Consider the following 21,541-nt stretch of genomic DNA (forward strand, 5'->3'; position numbering starts at 1 on the left):
CACTAACAAAGATTGGTTTCATAGAGATAAATATTCAACAAAATGAAAAAAATATGTTGAAACTAAAATCAGTTCCAACAATAAACTATCGTATCAGCAACAAAATTTAGTTTTGTTAAACAAGTTCAGATGAAACCAAAATTTGTTTCAAACATAAAATTATCGTATTTCGTCGACAAAAATCAAAATGGTGAAACAAAATAAAATTGGATGATACCAAGACTCGTCTAAACATAAACTTATTCTATAACCGAAAAAATACATTAAACGTGATGACGAACATTGATTCAATGATTTATTCGATGATTCTTCGCCGACCATAAAAACCACCAAAAAGAAACGGCACACTAACAAATTGGAGGCCCCTTGTCGCAGGTTTATTCTAGGCGTGGGGTTTTCAGGTACCACCCGTGTGAGTATGCATTCTTTTTTCTGTTTATCTAGCGGGAACTGATCAGAAATGATAGATTGACCGTATCATTCTCCCGCATTTTCTCCCGCGTGAAACAAGAAATGGGACCCATATACATTACCAATCCTAATGTTGAGAACCTTGATCTCGTCCACCCATTTTCCTATCCGGATCTTGGAGTAGACCAATTTCTCCACTATAATCTTAAATTTTGGTATCTTGGGGAACAGACCCATTTCTCCTAACTCTCTCACTCCCTCCCCCACTTATATTCATCTTTTTTCTCAGCTTTCATCAAACTCTAACCAGGCAACAATATATCTTATTTCAATCTTCAAGACTTCAACTGGTCTGTAACTATTTTAGCCGCTTATCCTTTCAAATTATCCATATTTCAATCATCACTAAATGGATAGATTACCTAAATGTGCTGCAAATTATACTCCTCTGACATTCTTGCAAAGAGCTGCATCAGTTTATCCTGATCGTATCTCTGTCATCTATGGTCGTACCCGTTTCACTTGGAGACAAACTCATGAACGATGCCTCCGCCTTGCTTCATCTCTCCGGTCACTAAACATTGGCAAGAATGATACGGTAAGCAGTGTCTATGATCATGATCATATATGGATGAGATAGAGACGTACTTAATACATAAGTTGATAAATTTTACTAAACGCTAATTATTTTTTTTTAATTATTTTTTTTACTATACATAAGTTAATTACTAAACACTAGTAATTACCTTGGGCTGTTGTTGGCTGAAATTTTCAGGTGTCAGTACTAGCACCAAATGTGCCAGCTCTTTATGAGATGCATTTTGGTGTTCCCATGGCTGGAGCTGTATTGAATGCAATAAATACAAGGTTTGATGCGAACAATATTGCAACGATTCTCAAGCACTCAGAAGGCAAAGTATTTTTTGTCGATTATCAGTATGTTCCAGTGGCAAATGAAGCAATGAGACTACTTTGTGACTCACTTGGAAGTACAATCTCTCAATCGTCGATACCACTTGTTATCGTGATCGATGATGCTGATTCGCCAAAAGGAATGCGATTCAGCGAGCCAGAATATGAAAACTTGTTGAGAAATGGAAACCCTGATTATGTACCATTTAGTGATCGGATATTGGATGAATGGGATCCAATTACACTGAATTACACATCGGGTACCACATCTGCGCCAAAAGGAGTCGTGTATAGTCATCGAGGTTCTTACCTGAGTTCGCAAAGTCTAATCTTACAATGGGAGATGAAAAGTGAGCCAGTTTATCTTTGGTCGCTTCCTATGTTCCATTGCAACGGGTGGACATTCACTTGGGGAGTTGCAGCACGAGGAGGAACTAATGTTTGCATTCGTACCACATGCGCTGAAGACGTGTACCGTGCCATCGCAGAACATAAAGTTACACATGTGTGTTGTGCTCCAGTCGTATTCAATATTCTCTTGGAGGGGAAACATAATCAACAATCACTCCTAAGCCATCCTGTTGAAGTTCTCACAGGAGGTGCAGCACCACCACCAGCCTTATTAGAGAAGATTGAGAAACTGGGCTTTCATGTAACGCATGCTTATGGCTTAACCGAAGCAACAGGACCAGCATTAGTTTGTGAATGGCAAAGAAAATGGAATGTATTACCAGCTCATGAGCAGTCAAAACTGAAAGCAAGACAGGGTATTAGTGTTCTTTCTCTTGCAGAGATTGATGTGAAAGATTTGGAAACAATGGCCAGTGTACCAAGAGACGGAAAATCGGTAGGGGAGATCGTTTTACGGGGAAGTAGTGTTATGAAGGGTTATTTCAAAGATGAAGAAGCAACACGGAAGGCTTTTAAAAATGGTTGGTTTCTCACCGGCGATGTTGGTGTTATACATCCAGATGGGAATTTCGAAATTAAAGATAGATCAAAAGATGTGATCATTTCAGGGGGAGAAAATATTAGCAGTGTCGAAGTTGAGTCGGTATTATATCGACACCCTGATGTTTTAGAAGCTGCTGTTGTTGCAATGCCTCATCCATTCTTCGGCGAAACACCTTGTGCTTTTATTACAGCGAGATCAAAATGTGTTACCAAGAATGAAGAAACTAAGAAAGAAAGAGAGATAATTGAATTTTGTAGAAAATCTCTTCCTCATTTTATGGCTCCTAAGAAGGTAATGTTCCTGGAGGAGCTCCCAAAGACTGCCACAGGAAAAATTCAGAAATTTGTATTGAGGGCTTTGGCGAAAACATACAACCTGAACCCACCTAGAACCTCATCAACACCACAGATTAAGAGTATTGATCAGCAAACAATAACTTATGTACCTAATGATCATCAACATCCTAAGCTTGAGCAAGTTCTTGCTATGTCTCGTCTCTAAGTTGAGGATGCTAAAAATAATGCGGATGTTCTTGCCAGTAGTAGTGTCTTGTCGAATTGTCATTTTTTTTACAAAGCTTGTATTAAATCTTGGTTTCTACACATGATACGATCATATACAAAATTCCTCAATGCAACAGCATGCTCCTTTGAAACACAGTAAGAGAGACAAAAAGAGTGGGAGGCGGAGTAACATGGTGGGTAACCTCAGCAACACAACAATATAGCACGATCTAATCTGTTCAGTGGAGAAAGAAAGACTTGAGCTTCTCAACTTGAGAAAGAAGAGCAGAATTTCCTTCACAGGCTCCTGTTAAAATCTTGAATCTTTTCTCAATTTCACTTGTTTCCGGCTCCAATTTATGCTCTTGAGATGTTCCAGTCTTGGCATACCGTATCAAGTCCAACATCATGGCCTGTATATTCGTTTTAGCGTAAAGTTAGTTATACAAACTGTAACATAGTCTTTTACCTAAAACGATGAGGAAAACAGTGAGCAGAACCGAAAATGATTTGTAACCTCCCTGCAGGTCCAGTCTACAGAATTGAAAGACAAAAGCAGTAAGTTATGTTGATTCCTACTCTGTGACTAAAGCTAGGTCCAATTGAAGATGTCAATTTGGTTTGATGCATGTGTCTTAGATGCTAACTTTCTACTTATTCTGTCCACATAAATTATGTATAGTTGACAATTACATGCAAAGATCTCATTTCAAACATCATGCTCCTGTATCTTGTGGTTGTTAGGTTAACATTATTATTATTATCTGTAAATTCGTTTGCAAGTATCCATATAATTATGCAGGCATGACTTATGAGCAAACGTCCATGGTAATCTTTTAATCTAGCATCACTACACATAAACTGGGTTCACCTCTTTATTCAGTATTTGACCAAATCTATCTACATTAATTTTCGATCAAAGAAAGTATACCTCATGTTGCTTTTTGCGCGAGAAGTCACGCAAAAGAGACCTTGCAATTTTATTCCTTAGAGTTAGCTTGTCATCCGCAGTATATTGAAAAACGAAAGATGAGAGATGGTGCAGTGCGATAGTAAATGCCATTGATCCTCTAACTGCAGCTTTATCAAGAGTCCCAGACACCCACGATTTCAAGTACGCCTCTAGAATCCCTTCATTATCCTGTACAATAAATTAAAATAGTAATGTTAATCATCATTTAACAACTAACATCACATAATCAAACACACCCTCATCTACCCCCCTTTATGTGGAGGATAATCCAAGGGATGATTCTGAGGAACTACTGTGAAAATTCTCATTTCAATTTTTAAAAAATAAAACCAGCTCGTTAAATTGGTCTAAACTCAATAACAGAGTTGATTTTTAACTGAGGATGACATTCCTAGACTTCAGACTCTCAATTTTGTTCTATTTTGATTCCACAGAAATTCAGTTTCAGCTCAAACATACGGGAAACTTGGCTCCCAATTGGGAAACAAAGATCCATCTTTAATTTATTTAACCTCATTTTTCCTTTGTCTAATTCATATATGTGGACCAGCATTTCAGGTACTCCCTTTTTGGATGTTCACGGATATTTGTTTTGATTTTCATGGTGGTCCCAAGCATTAGTAAGAAATGGTCATGTCAGAAGTTGCACAATAAGATGTAAATAACAAATTCACATAGAACTTGTCCACTCTTGCAGAGTGATATCTTATTAGGATTCCTCTAATTTTTCTAGGGGGGAGAGGCTTAACTCTCTAAGATGGCAATTGGTACCACCTAACTAAATTTTAGAAATTGCATATCAAAAGACAAAGTAGCAAGTTTAATGTTACCTCAGACACTAAATATCCTTCAGCCTTAGCGATGCATTTTTCTAGCGGTGGCAACAATTCAAGAAGATGGGCACCAGACAGTGCATTCCATGCAGCAACCCGGACAGGGGCCTCAACAGAGTGATGTAGATATACTGCAACTTGCCGAGCATAGACCAAATTCCCATAAGATATAGCACCGAATTGCTCGACAAGAGTCTCAACAAATGTGGAATAACTCTCATGGACATCTGTCTGAAACTTAAGAACTGCATCTTTAATTCTGGTTTCTAGCAATGAATTTTCCGCCAAAGGTTCGATGCTTCTTTGGCATCTTGATTCGTCAAGAAGTAGTCCATACAGATCTTGCAAAGTTTCATATGTGTTCCTGCTATTCTCGTCATACAGCAGACCCATTCCAACCAGTAAAACCACAGATAAAGAATGTATTTTCCACACTAACGGCACGCGACTAACCGGAGATGCTTGCAGGCCAGAGCTCGGGAGAGTGGATAGAGATTCGAGACCTAAAAGAAGGAAAAGTCCACTTTGGGCTAGATCAAAAGCCTCTCCGGGGCTAGGTGGACACATGCTATTTGGCAAATCAGAGCCATTTGGAAGCTCAATAGCACCTCCAATGCCAGCAACAGTTGAGATTGGACTGAGAAACCAATGCAAAGGGAGGGGCAGTCTCTGGTGAGCCCACTCTACCACCAAAGAAGTGCAATGAGGGTTACCAGCAACAGCATCTGATTTGTCCTCGGAATCCTCGTAAATCGTGTCCAGAGCATTGCCGCCTTTCTCAGATGTATCCTGGCTGAGATCAACACCACCTTCTACAACTTTAGTTTTCTTCTTTTCACATAGCCATCTATTTCTGAAGTGGGAATTTAATATCTTACTGAAGCGCAGGTAGTCCTCCTCGTTATGTGCGCATATACATGGATTGATAGACCTCTTAAGGTGTAGAAATTGGCAAACAAAGAGATTCAGGTACTTCAGAACTGAAGGTTGGAGTAAGAAATCCAACACATTCTCCATGATATAGGTATCCCTTGGTCCTAGAGTTAAGCTTGTTCCAAGCACTGAAATAATCCTTTGAGCAACAAATGTGAAGTTCACATCGTCAACTGTAGAAATATGTCTTCCGTAGTCTATCTGAAATATATCAAGCAAGTTCATGAGCAACCGTGCATCTGTTTGTTCAAGTAAAACCAACCCTGACCAAAATCCTCCACCGGAAGCACCCCAACCAAGTCCAACACCTGGAGCAGGACCTCCACGGCCAAATGTCTCAATGGCATGCACCTTCTCCCACCCAGAGGAAACCAATGCCATGATGGTTTCTAGTACACTCCGCAATTGATCTTGGGTCCAAATAACTATTCCACTCTCTAGTATATCTCCCTCACCTGAAAAGTTATTTTCTGAGGAGGAAATTTTTTGAATTTCTCTCTTAGCTAGCTGTATCAATTTGTCCAGAGAAACTATAAGCTGAACTAGCCTATGAAGGCAACAAACAGACGATAACGATATTTCAATATTACTGTGAAGTCTCAAATCACATAGGTCCTTAACTAACGAGCCTCCTTCCGAAAGTACAGTATCACCAATATTCAGATATCTGTTTTTCAAGATTGCAAGTCCAATTTCGGGGACAAATTCTGGCAACCATGGCACACGACCTCCACTTTCATGCGAACTATTAGAACCTTCTGGTGCCACTTTTACAAGTATACCTCTAAGCAGGTACATAACAGATGAAATAACCCACAAACAACTACTCAAAGAAGGATCTTGGGAGTTATTACTTATTTTGTTGCAACCAAAAATTTCACTGAGACAAGGGTCACTCTCAAAGGATATCCACTTTAGTGCAAACTTAACCATCGGACTAACAAAGCTCCAACTCCAAGATTCTGCATTACAATTTGGATTTTCTAGTGGTTGCACTTTTAGCTGTTCCCTGTAATGAAGGTTCGGGAGTCTTCTAACAAGAGCACCCAGAAGAATGTATGCTTCCCTTGTGATGGAAGCAAATTCACCGAGGAGATTATTCTCTATGAGTTTGTTGGAAGGAGGACCCAACCACATGCACAGGTAAGGGAAAATATCAGTGAAGTAAGATACGCAATACCCATACTCAACGCAGACTCTCCATAAGCGTAGTTGTTCAATCATCATAGCAGACATGAGTTTGCAGTATTCTTTCCCTGATTTCATCCAGAGGTCAAGGGACACTGGATCTTTAAACAAATTCCACATTACAGCCAAGATTATCCTCTTTTCGATAAAGTTAACGCAGTTTTTCTTGTCTGACTGAGCCAGTACCTGTTAATGAAACAGAACAGCATATATGAGTCCATCTTTATGCCAGAAAAAACAGAGCAGATTAGAACAATGGAAGGGATTATTAGCCCATAATTAAGGGAAACCAAACAGAGAACAGCATGTTTACCTTTACAAGGGTGATGATCTTTATCTTAGAAGGAGAAGGATGGCTGTCTTTCCCAGTGAACCTGCTAACAACCGCTTGAACAAGCCTAGGGCATTTAATAATAGCATCTGCACAGGTTGGGGAGTGCCTGGCTATTCCAATAAGTATAGAAACGAGGTATTCTTCCAAACCCGCAGCAGGATCTGTCTGCAGGACAAAAACCAGTATCTCTGAAGGTTATTGTGTATAGCTGAAGAAGCAGTGTGACTCAAGCATATAAAGCACACATCTCAATCATATATCTAATAAAGATAAGTACTCCTAATCAGCTTTTCAACTACTTTGAAAATAGCAACATGTATCAAGCTGGCCAATAAAAGAAAAAACATCTATCAAGCCTCCCCTAAGAACCGACACCATCTGACACATGTTTCTGAGCCATAAATACATGTACGAAATTTTCAGTGACAAATATGTGCATATTAGCAGCTATATGGTCAAAATACCTCCAAAAGATAGCAAATTCTGGGAAGAAGTCCCATCCTAACCAGCCCCGACGCAATATCTTGACCAGCAATAACAATATCATCTTGAATAGTACGCTCGTTCTCAGTTTCAGCATCAACTGCCTCATCACCTGAAGGGATAATGCTTGAAGGTTTTGCATTGTACTTCCAAAAGCCTCCTTGGAGAAAACCAACATCAATCTTTGGTCGACTTCTAAATACAGGGGAAGTATACATATCTTTATCATAAGTGGCCAGTTTCTGTGAAACAGGAAAAAAAAAAATGAAACGTAGCCTCCTAGTAACAAGTCCCTTTAGTAGACATAGTTCAGCACATGAAAAAGTGAAGAAACCAGAATCAACTAAACAAATATAAAACAAAATCAGATAAGTTTACCTGTGACAAATCGAAGAAGCGTTCATTCATGTCACAGCTCAACAAACAATGTATAACTTTTACACTGGCCAAAACTACAGAAATGTGGTTATCGTCCAAAGCCATCCTGTGAGTATATTTAGCATATCAAACACCAAAGTTTATGGAAGAAGAACAATAACGAAACACGATTAGAAAGAAATAATATGATGGATTTGATTTAATTTTTGTGGCTTCCAGTTAAATATGACAAATTTCATTCTTAGCAATTACTTGTTTACGGAGTAGCATATCATTGAGCTTCTCTAATTATAAACCAGTGGATACCAATTGCAAAATCCTGCCAGTAAGTAATCTATGATAATGTAGCAAATAGTTCTAGAAGTAAGGTTTTTAATAGAGTAGATGTATTTTGTGGATACCAACTGCAAAAACCTGCCACTGCCAGTAAGTAATCTATGATAATGTAGCAAATAATTCTAGAAGTAAGGTTTTTAATAGAGTAGATGTATTTTGTTCTCACTAGTAAATGATGTTTTGTCTATTAAGGATGCTATATCTAAGTACAAAAAAGGACCGGTGTTGGATTCAATTTCTTTAGATATATCACATGTATAATTTCAAATTCAAGAGCAGTATCAAAATCATTACAGGTGGAAACTATGGGAAAAGGAAGGTTTAAATCCACCTCAGAGACAAAGCAAGGTCAGGTTCTGGTCCAAGAGCAAAAGCCCAGACAGCCTGCCAGTCAACGGACTTGTCATTGGTACAAGGTTTTTTCATATCACAGCCAACTTCACTTTGTTGCAGGTTAAATAAAGCCTTTTCAAAGACAGATGCAAGGAGCTGCAGTCCAAGGGATCGTTGTCCTGCTACCTGAAATACACATTTTGGTCAAGAAAACTGTGATATCAGAAAAGTTAACAGTTAAATGAACCAGAAGAAACCATATCAAATTAATATTCAGATATTAATATGCCAAATGAAAATAGACATGTGCAGTGTGCACGAAACATAAGGACGTCCAACTAATATAAAAAACAAAAAAAAATCTGGAACGACTAAGGAGGAATAGTAAACAAACTACAAAGGAATTTTATGGTGTTACACAATCTTAAAAAGGAGGTATAAGTTAGAACTATTCCAAACAGGTGTGTGCTTTTCAATATAAACAATGGAACAGTATATAGTATATACATTTTTCTATTCCTTAGGAAAGTGTTTATTCTTGCATTTTTTCATATTAAGTAAGCCATGGCACGCTGCATACAGTTACTCGTGTGTGTGTTTCTTTTATAAGGAATAAACTTACAATGGAGAAAGGGAAGTTGTCATGGGATTATAGAAAGTGTCATAGTGTCGACTAAACAGATAGTACGGTTCCCTGAGAAGGGAGTGGTTAACTGGCTTCGACCAACCACAGCACCGATCAGTTCCTGGGGCCAACCCTTACTCTACCATTATTATAGGGACCTGGGCTTCGAGACAAAGAAAGATCAAGGCAGCGCATCACTAGTTCAACATCTCGACATGAAAAGGTCGGGATATATCACACTTCATTAAAGGATGGAGCTTAAAATAGATACACCAGGGTTATCGCAGCAATGACTAAAGAAACAGCAAACTGGCTGCGCAGCTTGCTGATCCATTTCAAAAATAATCCACAAATTCCTAGTATTCTACGTTGATGCGATCAAGATACCTACTGGTATATAAAGTTTCAATTATATTAAATGATCCAAAACTAAGCAGTTTGTCTGCACAAAGGTTGGGTACAAAGACTCCATTTAGGTGGAAACAAATGGAGACTATGAAAGTAGGCAACTAATCATTAACAGAAAGTGGTAAGCACACTTTCACAGCAACCATGTCAATATATCTTTTTTTTTCCTATATATAACAATATAAACAAGAAAATCCAGTGCATGCAAATACTAATGTAAAATATAAAGCAACTACCCAAGAAAGACCAATATTTCTGTACTTTCTCATCATTTAATAGTACTGGCATAAAAGCTCATAGCAAGATTTGCAGGTAATGTGTATTGATTAGTATAATGTAAAAGCTCATAGCAAGATTTGCAGGTAATGTGTATTGATTAGTATAATGTAATTCTCAAATTCTACAAGGAAACTGAAACCAACCATGCTTCTACCAAGGGCTATTGCCTCTTTAATTGTATATCCTAGAGCACCAGGATCCCCCTCGGTGCGTAAGAAGTCGCGTTCAGCAATATTATCAGCATTATATTGACTGTGCTTGGGAACAATACCTGGACAATGGAAGGAGCAAAAACAGTCATTTTCATATGGAAGACTGCACAATAGCATGTATAATAAGCACGTACGCATCATGAAAACATTCCTTATTATAAGCATATGCAGTGGTTATGTCTTCATATTAATCCGGTTTTAATGTAGAAATATATTTCTTCCACGCCATAAGAAATATAACGCACAGATAATAAACATATTATCAAGGGTCGCAACAGTATTTCAGATGTAAATAAAACAATATTACACAGCAGAAACCCTTCACAAGTTACAATCAGTTCTAAATAGTAGTACCCCACTAGTCAGCATAATATTTTTTGTAATTCTCTGCAACATGTTTTTTTTTCCTTTTTGTTTCTTTTTTGTTTTGTGCCTGCAACCTTTGTAGAGCATATGAGCATTTGGTGCACGAATAAACTTACGAAACAAAATAACAACAAGACTATTAAAATAAAACAACTGTAGCGGACAGAATGAGTACCAGAAACATGACCACCCAAAGAAAACCTTAACATCCTTGCTGCCTCGACTCTCTCACTCCAGGCATTCCAAATCTCACTACTTGGTTTGTTCGATATTTTCATACCACCAATTTGAACATCCTTGGGAGTCATTGCTGGAGAACATTTAGCCTCTGCGGAGGGTGAACCCTCTTTGCTCTTTAAATCCTCACTAATCGGTTTCGCATCCAGACGACTACCTGTCTCACATCCAGTATCTCTATTTGATTGCAAATTTTTAGCCTTTCCAACTTTGTTTTCTCCTCGTTTCTTCAGTTTCTCTAATAACCCCGGATTCATTTTCTCCAGTATCTCAGCTCTAGCTTCTGCAATCTCATCATGTGACATTTGTTGTAAGCGGGAACGATTTTCCTCGTCAATTTGCACCTCAAGAGGTGTAGAAACCTGCTCCCTCTCCACATTCTTAAGAAAAGAATCCAGCATTGCTTGGTCCACATTCCTAACACCAATTGCTGAACTCATTACTGTCTCAGTACTTGTACTTGGTACTCTCTCAAATTCCATAGACCTGGACAAAAATGGCTCACAAGTACTGTTCTTGGCAATGTTACCAGATTCTTCTCTTTCTCGCTTTCCTTTAACCGAATGCCGTACCGTAGGCTTAGCAACTCCAGTTCCTTTGCTTAAAGAATCCCGTTGAAGAATTTCCTTCCAGTTATTAAAGCTTAACCCCTTTTTTTCTTTCTTTTGTATAGGAACAGCAAAGGTAGATGGTATAGTGTTAAAATCCTTATCATCCTCATCCTCATTGCCATCCTCAACATCCATTTCACTTCCCAAAGGTGCCCAATGCTGTCAAATACACAATACAATCAATAAATAAATAAACATCCGAATTACAACTTTTCAAAATTAGGGCAAACAAGGGTTTTAGCTAGGATTATATGATGTTTAATTTGTGCCCTAATTCTGAAAGTTTAAGATGAGTATAGTGTAACTTACAGGTCCATGGGAGCGATGACGGGCAACAGGGAAAGGAAGAACAGTGGGTTGAGGGAAAGAAATAGGATTCCTCTTGTTGCAGGATTGTGATGATGATTCTGAAGAAAACCCCTTCTCTACTATGCTTCCGACAAGTTCAAACAAGTTCGAATCTTCTTTGATTTCCACTACCTTTTTTTTAGTTGACATGTTTTTTTCTCTTCAGTAAATGGAAGCAGGAAAAATATTGTTGCGAAAGAAAGAAGAGAGACTTGAGAATGCGACTATGAGTCGTCTTTGTAAACAATTTCTACTCTTTTTCGGCGAGTGCCCCAGTTTTATACGGTATATCAGGCACAGAAAGCCCAGGGGTAATTTTGTCATTTTGAATCTAATCTTCTTTTGTCAAACATTTATTAGGCCAGTTCGTGGCAAACCAAAGAGTTTGTCATTTTTGCACCCACTATAGAACTGGCAAAGTGGCAAATTTGCCACTTAGTCAGGTCAGGTCGTCTCGACCGCTCGGTCAAGTCTACATCGTTAGATATTCACTATACCGCTAGCGGCTCCTATAAGACCGGCCGGTCTAGTTTACACCGCTGAGTAGAATCTGATCCAACGGTCATAATGTTCCCCCTATAAATACAACATTCCTCTACCATTTTAACTCACACCTTCTCTTCTCTACTCTTCACATTTGTTAATCTAAAACAAATTTTATCATCCAACTCTTTCATTCACTCGTATTGTATAATTTCTTAAATATGTCTCAATCTAATAAAACTAAGAAGATTAGGGGTGCAAAATTTACCGTAACCGAAGATGAAAGCATTTGTAGAAACTATGTGTTCTATACACAAGATAGTGTCGATGGTGCCCATCAACAATCTACTAAGCTGTGGGATAACATATATATTTGCTAAATTTCGTGATGAAACTATGAACATCAACGATCGTGATGCAAATGGATTGTCTGGTCGCTTCGTTATAATCAACGCCCAAGTTGCCTTGTATGCCGCTGCTCTAATGCAAGCTGGTCATGTTCGAGCGAGCGGTCTTGTCGATGTTGATGTCGAACGAAAGTATCGAACTGATTGGCACCATAAATAATGTAGAACGATAATGAGAAGAATGCAATACGGAGATTGCTAGGGATGCGAAGGAAGAAAGAGATGTGAAATAGACGAAATTGATAAAGAGATTAAGAAAAGATTAAAAGAGAATTTGTATAAACGAATAATAAAATGATAATAATATGATTGATAAAAGATTGATTACCCTAAGACAATCGTATACCTGTTTATATAGGCTACTCCTTACCTAAAATAACTAGAGTTCTAAATAAAGAGAAATACTAAAAAGGAAATAAGATAACTTGTAGACTAAGGCCCAGATGTCCTACATCAATAAACATGGGAAAATTTTTGCTTATGAAAGTTGTTATCATATTTTGAAAGTGTTACCTAAATATAATCCAGAAGTGTTAGCAAACATGCAGAATGTACCTGCAAGATCACCATACACTTCTTCACCTTCAACGCCAGCTTCACAACCATCTCAATCATCTCATCCCCCTTCGGAGAATCCATTTTCTTCACCAGAAACCACAACAAACAACAACTCCAACTTGAATGTCAATGCTGCGATTAAGAGAAAATTATTAGGAAGAAACGTTGCAAGTGCAGCGAGAAAAGCTTCCCAAGAAGGAGAACCAAGTGAAGGTGTTTTGGATACTTTGATAGAGAATCAGAAGATTACCGAAAAGCAAAGAGCTGTAGACCGGCAGTTCTTGACTAGGGAGATGAAAAACATCGACAAACTCAAGAGAAATTTGTTTCAGACTATGACAAGAATAAGATTATAAATGCAAACACCGCAACAATGAATCCCAGACAATATACGGTATGCGAGATGGAGATGGAAAAGTTAGCAGAGGAGTTGGAAGAAAAACGAAACAAGAGAAATTTGGAAAAACAATTTGGAGTTCAAGTTGAAGATGAGGAAGATGAAGACCACGATGAAATAGTGCCACTTAATTAATTAATGTAGCAACTTTAATGTTAATGAAGATGTGGTAGTTAAAACTTATGGTGAATCAAATTGTTATAGTTTTTTCATTAAATTAAAGCTTAAAGTAGCTTTTTCATTACATTAAACCTTAAACTTGACAACATCCATGAAAAATAATATTAAGCCTAACATCCCATACGAGTTATTAGAAACTCCTTATGAATTTGGTAATGCACTTCGTATTCGAAATCTTTTGGTTTCCATCTTCGCCACTCGTCTCGAGTTCGTATTCCCAATTCAGCATTTGTCTCACCTCTAAGACGATATCGAGTGACAATCCTTTTCATAGCTATAAAATCCACAAGCTCTTTTTTGATATCCATGCATCGGCAAAACAAAGCAGCACGATCCCGGTTATGAGGATTACCTGTCTTAGTGCAAAAGGCATCATGAATTTTTCCCAAATAACTCATACTAGGTAAACCGTGCATCCGTCGTTCTTCACCTCTCTTGGGGTAGTATATTACATAGTTTCTACAAAGAGATAAATCTTCATCTTCAATGAATCTGGGATCATCCATAAATTAACCAGAAAAGTGTTTTTATAGAGAAGTGAAGCTGTGATTTTGAAATGGATTAAGCGAAGAGAAGGTTTGATTTTGAAATGGATGAAGCGAAGTTATATTTATAAGGAATGCTGGCGGTTGAGTCTAGACCGCTAGCGATTGAATCTAGACCGCTACTTTAAATGACCGTTAAAAAATTAAAACTTAAACAACTTCAAAACAAAACTATGGAATAACAAATGAAACTTAAAACTTAAACAACTTCAAAACAAAACTATGGAATAACAAATTAAACAATTTCAAAAAAAAAAATATATATACTCCCTCCTAGTTTAGATGCTAAAATTAAAGATTTTTTTTGTCTTAGAATACTTGCTATACTTCATATTTTTCCACCTTTTATCCTGATTTGCCCCTAACTTGGAATCATGCCATAATTTGGATAATTGTGTATTTCAATTTTCAAGACACACTCTTAAATACTTTTTTCTATATATTTCCTCTAATTTGAATTTTTCCAACAAAACAACAAAAACCTAGACATCTAAAACTGGGAGCATTAAATACTAACCTAGGGTAATTGTGAAAAAAAACTATTCTCTTTGTGTTTCTTAATCTTTGTGCAAAATCATATTTTGGCATCTAAACTAGGACGGAGGGAGTATAAAATAACAAATGAAACAACACTACTAAATTCGTCCCCCATCTCTTCCAAACTCAACCCACATATTCGCTTTGAGATCTTCCCTTAACCTGTTATACAGAGTTTTGTTCTCAATATGACTGGTCATTTGCGCATAGTTCCTTGCAGGTAATCCTCTTGTTGGTATAATCTCAGGCCTTAAGTCTTCATCTTGATGGTTAGTCCAATTCTTATTACGACGAGTTTCATGGATTGCCATGTTATGCATAACGATGCAAGCCAGCATAGTCTTATGCATTTCACGAGCATGTAGACCACGATAAGGCCCACAAATGATTGCGAACTTCCGCTTCAGAATTCCAAAAGAACGTTCCACATCCTTTCTCAGATCCATTTTTATACTATTGAAATATGAGTATGAACGACCCATTTCACCGGAAGGTGGCTGACGGTAACATTGAACTAAAGTTGACCATTTTGGATAAATTTCATCTGCAAGATAATAACCATGAGTGTATTGATTCCCGTTGATACTGAAATTTACCCGAGGAGAAATTCCATACTTTAAATCTTCAAATAAAGGCGATTTGTGTAAAACGTTTATATCGTTTTGAGATCCCCGGAGACCAAAAAAAACATGCCATATCCAACAATCATATGAAGCAGCATTCGCAAGGATAACCGTTGGTTTTGCGTAGTGACCCTTATACTGACCGACCCAATAGGTAGGGCATCCGGTCCATACCCAATGCATGCATTCAAGACTAACCGGCATTCCGGGAAATCCCCTTTCCTGATTTTGCTTTAATATTTCTCTAACATCTGCGTCAGTTGGTTTTCGTAAATAGGTTAGACCAAAATGATTAATCATTGTTTCGCAAAACAACGAAAGATACTTGTATGCGGTTGTTTTTCCAATGTGAAGGTACTCATCATGGAGGTCTGTCATATCCTAGAATCCTTAAAGCCGAAGTAACCTTTTGTTATGGGCTATGACCCCTAATATTCAGTGCATCATACTGATAATTAAATTGAGGTTCTACCTGACAAAGCTCACCAATAATCTTTAGCACCAAATGTCAGGGCATGCGGAATCGGCCTTGGAAAATTTTCATCAGAGAACACACAGTCGGGAAGAAAATAATCGTGCATCAGCTTCTCGTGCCATTCATCTCGACCTCGGTACATATATCTTCTTGTGAACACTTCTTTTGGCTCCGGATCTCCAGGAATTTGCCCCGATGAATATAGCTGCAACAAGTTGTTGGTTAGATCTTTATGTTCATCTGGATCATCATCAATTTGTTTCAACGCCTGTACGAATATTCGTTGTTGTTATTCAAATCGATCCATGTGAATATGCACTTCTTCATCAGAAGAATCCATTGAGTTGAAAATAAAAATTAAACAGATGATTAAAGGTACAAAAGAGTAATGATAGAGTTAATGAGAAAATGAGGTGTGATTAAATTGAACTGAATGGGTTGAATTTATAGGGAGACATGGGGGGGAAATAGCCGTTACTTCACTATTTAATAACCGACGATGACTAGACAGACCGGTCTTATGTAGACCGCTAGTGGTCGAATCTCCACCGCTAGCTGGCATGGCAAATGGAGGGTTTAGCCAACCCCCATAGGAACCGGCCTTACTCTCCGTCCGGGATATTTAGGCAGAAAATCGATGATCGAGGCAGTTCAATAGCATCTCGGTGCACTGCTAGCATTCAAAATGACAAAATTACTAAATATGTGTATGATCCAAAATACCAAACCTCACCATCTACCCGATGCTAATTTCAACCGTTAATTTTTAACTACTGATATGTAAAGGGGCAGATGGTCGTGTTATACGTCACGAATTGTGCTCATTTTTGATAGGAATGTAGATAATTATAAGAAGAACGTGTCATCAAAATATTAGATTTTAAATTCATTGTATTTTGAGTTTTGCGGAGAAAATAGCGCAAATCATGTATGATGATAGTGTGCATCCTCCCTCAAATCCAAATATCTTAAAAATTCTTAGATTTATAAGAATTCATCTCTTTTCTTGTTAGAAAACCACAAAGAAATTGGAGTTTCACCTATCTCATTAAACAAGCGAAAATCATTTCTCTGCTATATAATTTTCTGTGCTATATAATTTGGACGGAGAGAGTTGCTAAATAAGTTAGAAATTAATATGATATATACATAACTTCTGTACAAATTTAATAAAATGTATTAGGGCAAAGAGATCAAGTCGAGTAATAGATATTTTGTTTTCAAGAATTTGTTTTATTCTGGTGCTGAACGGATTTGTAAATATGATTAGGATAAAGTGGTAAGTCAGAGTAATAGATATTTTGTTATTAAGAGGAAATTTGCATTATCCCGGTGTTTAACGGATTTGTAAATACAAATATTATCTACTATGTTCATAAGAATATTCATGAACATTTTCGGTGTGAAAAAGGCTTTTGGTTGTGCATGGGTTAACGCCGACACTGGATTCCAGTTGTCGTAATTCAGTTGAAGGCTAATCCTTATAGTGTGTATGCACATGGTTGTGAATCAAAAGGCTAATCCTTAAAGTTAGTAATTATGTGGTGACCATGCAGAGAAATGAGTAGTCAATAGTTTCGATCGGCTATCTATTTTGTATATCCATACTCCATTATCGTATTCTATATGTTAGAGCATTGAATTGGTTGAACCCGCGGGCGTTGATATTTTACGTATGCTCTCAGGTTTAGGTTCCAAAACTTACGCTTGAACTATTTTCTAAAATCATACTTCGAAATATATTAGCCTTAGGTTGTAGAGGTGTAGGATGAATACTTCAAGTTATCCCTGAAGAATTGAAGATGAAGACTGAAGATTACACGAAGACATCATCAGTCGCAAAGTTAAGTATTTGAAGATTTGATTTCCTTCCTGTGATTATCATCATCTCTAAAGTATCAAAGTATAGTTGTGAATTTGATATGAGAGACTTGATCATTGAACTTATTCAAAGTATCGAAAGAATTAAATACAAGATTAGTGTTCTACTTTCAAATTACCCATGGTTGAACAACACAGGATGTTTACTCCTTATTGTCGAGCTTTCGAAAATTAAGAGATGTAACTTTTGAAAATTGCATAACCTCCAAAATATGATACTCTTAACTTTCGAAGGTAGATAAACAAATTAAAGACATAACTTGTTGTCATACTTTCGAAAAATAATTTTTATTAGCTTTTGAAAACTGGACAGTGGGGGTGTTTAAAGTTGGTTGTCATACTTTTGGAAACTAATCCCATTAACTTTCGGAAGTTATCTAATAACCATGTTTGATCGCTATCAGGGTTCCAGAAATTGCATTACCTAACTTTCAGAAGTTGATTACTTTAAGATAACTTCCAAATTTATAAAGGAAGCAATTTCGGAACCTCTCATGCTAGAAATTGTGACTTACATCATGAAGTTATTCATTTGATGAAACCTTCTCACTTAAGGTTATAAGTTCTAAACAACTTGTACTTAGTCATATTGGCTATATTAGTATCTTTCCAAATAAATCCCATTTCTACCTAAGGATAATCATCTTGATTATCTGTGTTAGAGCATTGCTCGGTCGAACTCACAAGTGTTTCTATCACAAGCTTGTTGTCAAATTTAGTTGTCAAAACTATATCTTATTATATTTTCGTAGTTGCCTTCATTTTGTAGTTGCATCCAAAGCTCTTGAACGTGTTTCTGATAGTTTATGTATATCATTCACAAATAGAAAGTGTGCAAAAATCGAAGATAACTCACTATTCAAGAATTATCTACCTCAAAACTTAAATAATCCTGTTACTGGCCACATACAAATATATCATACATTCAAATAGTATCATGATTGATTGTGCTGCACGGATAATCGAAGTGTCATCTTTCTCTTCTACCACCTAATTATTCAACTTCAATAGTTTGGAAAAATAATATTTTTATGATTTCCATTCAAGACTTTCCCAGTAGGTAGAAACAATTTTCTTTTACGAAATATCTTTGCTTTTCAAAACCCAAAAAATCTATTGGGCGCTATGAAGAGGGTCTGTTGCATGAATCGGTATTCGACTTATATTATTTATAGAAATGAAGAGGAGTCATGTCTGTAAAGCTTAAAGGCTTGTAGGGAAGAATAACTTTTGGAAAATTCTGGAAAAAAAAGTTTTTTAGGTAACGTCTTTTGGCCAAAAGACGTCAGCCCCCAAAACTTAATGTTGAATGTGCTTCTGAATCATCAGGAACATTGATCAAATAATAAGTTGCAAATCATGCCGAAAAAGGCACATCGCAACTCATGACCAAAAGACACATCCATTAACAAACATAAACATGCCTTGATTGAGGTCTTTTCTTGAAATTTCAGATGCCACATGGCTCTCTAGTTTTGCTGAAAAAATGTGAGAATCCATATGATATCAGCCTCAACATCCTCCTTTATATTAAGAAGTATTTATTTCTTATTTAGTGAGATTTGTTCTTTGATATATTATTGTGGTGTTTAGAACATACATCTCATATTTTTTTCCATAGGTTAAACTCTCAACTCTTGCAAAAGAGGAGTAAACTATTTTGAGAATTGCAGCATTGATCTCTCCATGATTACACTTTTGTGAAGATACTGCTATTGGATTCTGTAAGATGTTCTCTAGGAATTTACTTAACCTCGGGGGATAAGTGGTGAACTTTAATCTCTACATTCGTACATGGATTGAGAAGATATAATTATTATGTTGAGTCGTATCGCTCTAACTATTCTCTTGTTTGTAACTGGCATATAGAATAGTTATTGCCGATGATTATTTTTCTCATGGAATATTGTATCTTAAGGCCTCTAACATTAAGATCGCTACTGTTAACTTCTTTATTCGTAACTGGGGAGAAGAGATAAAAATATTGGGACACAAATATATTTTAATTCGTAACTGGCGAGTAAGTTTGTTAATGCCCAAGAATATACTTCTCTTATAATTAGAATAAAGGTCGTTTATGTTGTTCTTTCGGGAATGACACCAAATATGGAAGAATTCTTTTGAACTTGTGCTTAAACGTAATATCTTTGTGGGGAAAGCGGATGTGGAATTGTAGGAGATACTTGTACTTATACGTCTCCTTGACACAAAAACCGACTTTTCTTGGTGAAATCGTCTGAAATAAAATCTGGTATGTGTTCTCTAGTCTTGAAACTCTTTTGTTTAATCATTGTGATCCCTGTTTTTCGCGTGTACCAATTTTGTTGACAAAAAAGGGAAGAATGATTAAGTTGTATCTTACTACAACATATGGCTTTTCAGAGCATTATGTAAGGGGAGTAGATTATTATCTATAGGTTTTACCTATTTTTCAAAAGATTTACAAAGAAGAAATTTCGAGTCAAGCTTGTCTTGTTAAATATCTTGAAATATCATTCAAGCATAGATGTTCAAAGGTCCTTAACAATATTAGTTATGAAAATGTGGGGGTACCTAAATACATCACCAACTTTTCTTAGGCAACCAGTATGGACTAAACTCAAATACAATTCCGAGAGTTCAAGTTAATGCATGTCAATCAGGAAATATATGAAGAGGTTATATATCTTTCTCTCACAATCAGAATGTAAACTGAGACAAGTCCGTGAAACTGATTATTTCGTGAGAGTACTTGGACGATTCCAAATATCAATATCCAAGATCAATCAAGTCGTATCCAACAAACAAGGATGGATATATCTACTATGATTGATTTACATACAACCTATGATATTTCAATTATAAAGATAAACAATATAATGCGGAAAAAGAAATAACAAAAACACCAGAAATTTTATTAACGAGGAAACGAAAAATGCAGAAAAATCTCGGGACCTTGTTCAGATTTGAACACCAAACTGTATTAAGCCACTACAGACACTATCATACTGTCAAAACTTCAATCTGGAATGTAGTTGAGACCAAATCTACCGTCACAGCGATTCAGTTACAGTCGCGCTCCTTACGCCTGTTGAATCCCAATAGTACTTCGCGCAATTGATTACCTTAGTTGACGTCTTTTACAGCCTAAGAGTTGCTTAAACTTAATTGAAGACTTTAAACCAATCTGCCTCCCACAGATAAGCGTATTTGTGATTTTCGTTCTGATCAAATACCAAGGTGGGGTAGGAAATCGATTGCAATAGACAACGTCTAGAAAACCTCAAAATCCGGTTTTATGACTCCGAAGAGAAGCCTAGATTATTATTCACCTCACAAGTAGAAACTTGTGGAATCACAAAGTCTGAGACGAAAAAACTTTATGATTTATATTTATCTTGTTTTGTTAGATCGTTGCTCGGTCGAACTCGCATGTGTTTCTATCTCAAGCATGTTTGTCAATGTTAGTGATCAAAACTATAAGTCTTGATTTCTAGTCTACTATAGCTAAGGTCTCGGACTAGGATAGAAAGTATAGTTGAGCTCAATAACTCCATGGAAATCATCATACAAAACGAAGGACTACTCAAGGAACCAGTGGATCTTCATCGATTAAAAGGTATGTGGAGACTTGAACTTATCTATCACTCAAAAGTCTATTTATCTCCTATCTTGAGACAAAAGTCGTTTTGTTATATAGACTTAGATTATACACATTTGTTATTTCGAGCCGAGTCTATCTCGCCTATCTATTTCTCGAAATATGTTTTGGTAAGCTTTCGTTTTAGCCAAGTTCATCTTTACCTAATGACGCAAGT

The 21,541-nt window shown here is 36.9% G+C and overlaps 3 protein-coding genes across 3 annotated transcripts; 1 reads left to right on the forward strand and 2 right to left on the reverse strand.

The window, feature by feature from the left end:
* Positions 1-528: 528 nt before the first annotated feature.
* Positions 529-2,862, forward strand: LOC113299676 (butyrate--CoA ligase AAE11, peroxisomal-like). Its single transcript, XM_026548750.1, has 2 exons — positions 529-1,009; positions 1,187-2,862. The coding sequence occupies exons 1-2, from the start codon at positions 821-823 to the stop codon at positions 2,777-2,779; spliced, it is 1,782 nt and encodes a 593-aa protein (XP_026404535.1). The 5' UTR covers positions 529-820; the 3' UTR covers positions 2,780-2,862.
* On the reverse strand, positions 2,828-11,889 carry LOC113299675 (transcriptional elongation regulator MINIYO). The gene is made up of 10 exons (XM_026548749.1): positions 11,620-11,889; positions 10,638-11,469; positions 10,028-10,155; positions 8,571-8,758; positions 7,904-8,009; positions 7,507-7,767; positions 7,022-7,207; positions 4,585-6,894; positions 3,713-3,922; positions 2,828-3,194 (listed from the first exon to the last, which is right to left on the reverse strand). The coding sequence occupies exons 1-10, from the start codon at positions 11,806-11,808 to the stop codon at positions 3,021-3,023; spliced, it is 4,584 nt and encodes a 1,527-aa protein (XP_026404534.1). The 5' UTR covers positions 11,809-11,889; the 3' UTR covers positions 2,828-3,020.
* A 2,974-nt stretch (positions 11,890-14,863) lies between these two features.
* LOC113296024 lies at positions 14,864-15,211 on the reverse strand. Its single transcript, XM_026544365.1, has one exon. The coding sequence runs from the start codon at positions 15,209-15,211 to the stop codon at positions 14,864-14,866; it is 348 nt and encodes a 115-aa protein (XP_026400150.1).
* Between the last annotated feature and the right edge of the window lie 6,330 nt (positions 15,212-21,541).

This window comes from Papaver somniferum, chromosome 7, assembly GCF_003573695.1.
Source record: "Papaver somniferum cultivar HN1 chromosome 7, ASM357369v1, whole genome shotgun sequence".
In the NCBI taxonomy this organism is placed as follows: Eukaryota; Viridiplantae; Streptophyta; class Magnoliopsida; order Ranunculales; family Papaveraceae; genus Papaver; species Papaver somniferum.

Bases quoted from the DNA above. Each gene is read 5' to 3' on its own strand.
- LOC113299676 (XM_026548750.1), top strand. From the start codon at position 821: ATGGATAGATTACCTAAATGTGCTGCAAATTATACTCCTCTGACATTC. The intron at 1,010-1,186 runs GTAAGCAGTGTC...TGAAATTTTCAG, and splicing joins ACATTGGCAAGAATGATACG to GTGTCAGTACTAGCACCAAA.
- LOC113296024 (XM_026544365.1), bottom strand. From the start codon at position 15,211: ATGGATCTGAGAAAGGATGTGGAACGTTCTTTTGGAATTCTGAAGCGG.
- LOC113299675 (XM_026548749.1), bottom strand. From the start codon at position 11,808: ATGTCAACTAAAAAAAAGGTAGTGGAAATCAAAGAAGATTCGAACTTG. The intron at 10,156-10,637 runs GTACTCATTCTG...TCCATTGTCCAG, and splicing joins TTTGGGTGGTCATGTTTCTG to GTATTGTTCCCAAGCACAGT. The intron at 7,768-7,903 runs GTAAACTTATCT...CCTGTTTCACAG, and splicing joins GCTTCTTCGATTTGTCACAG to AAACTGGCCACTTATGATAA.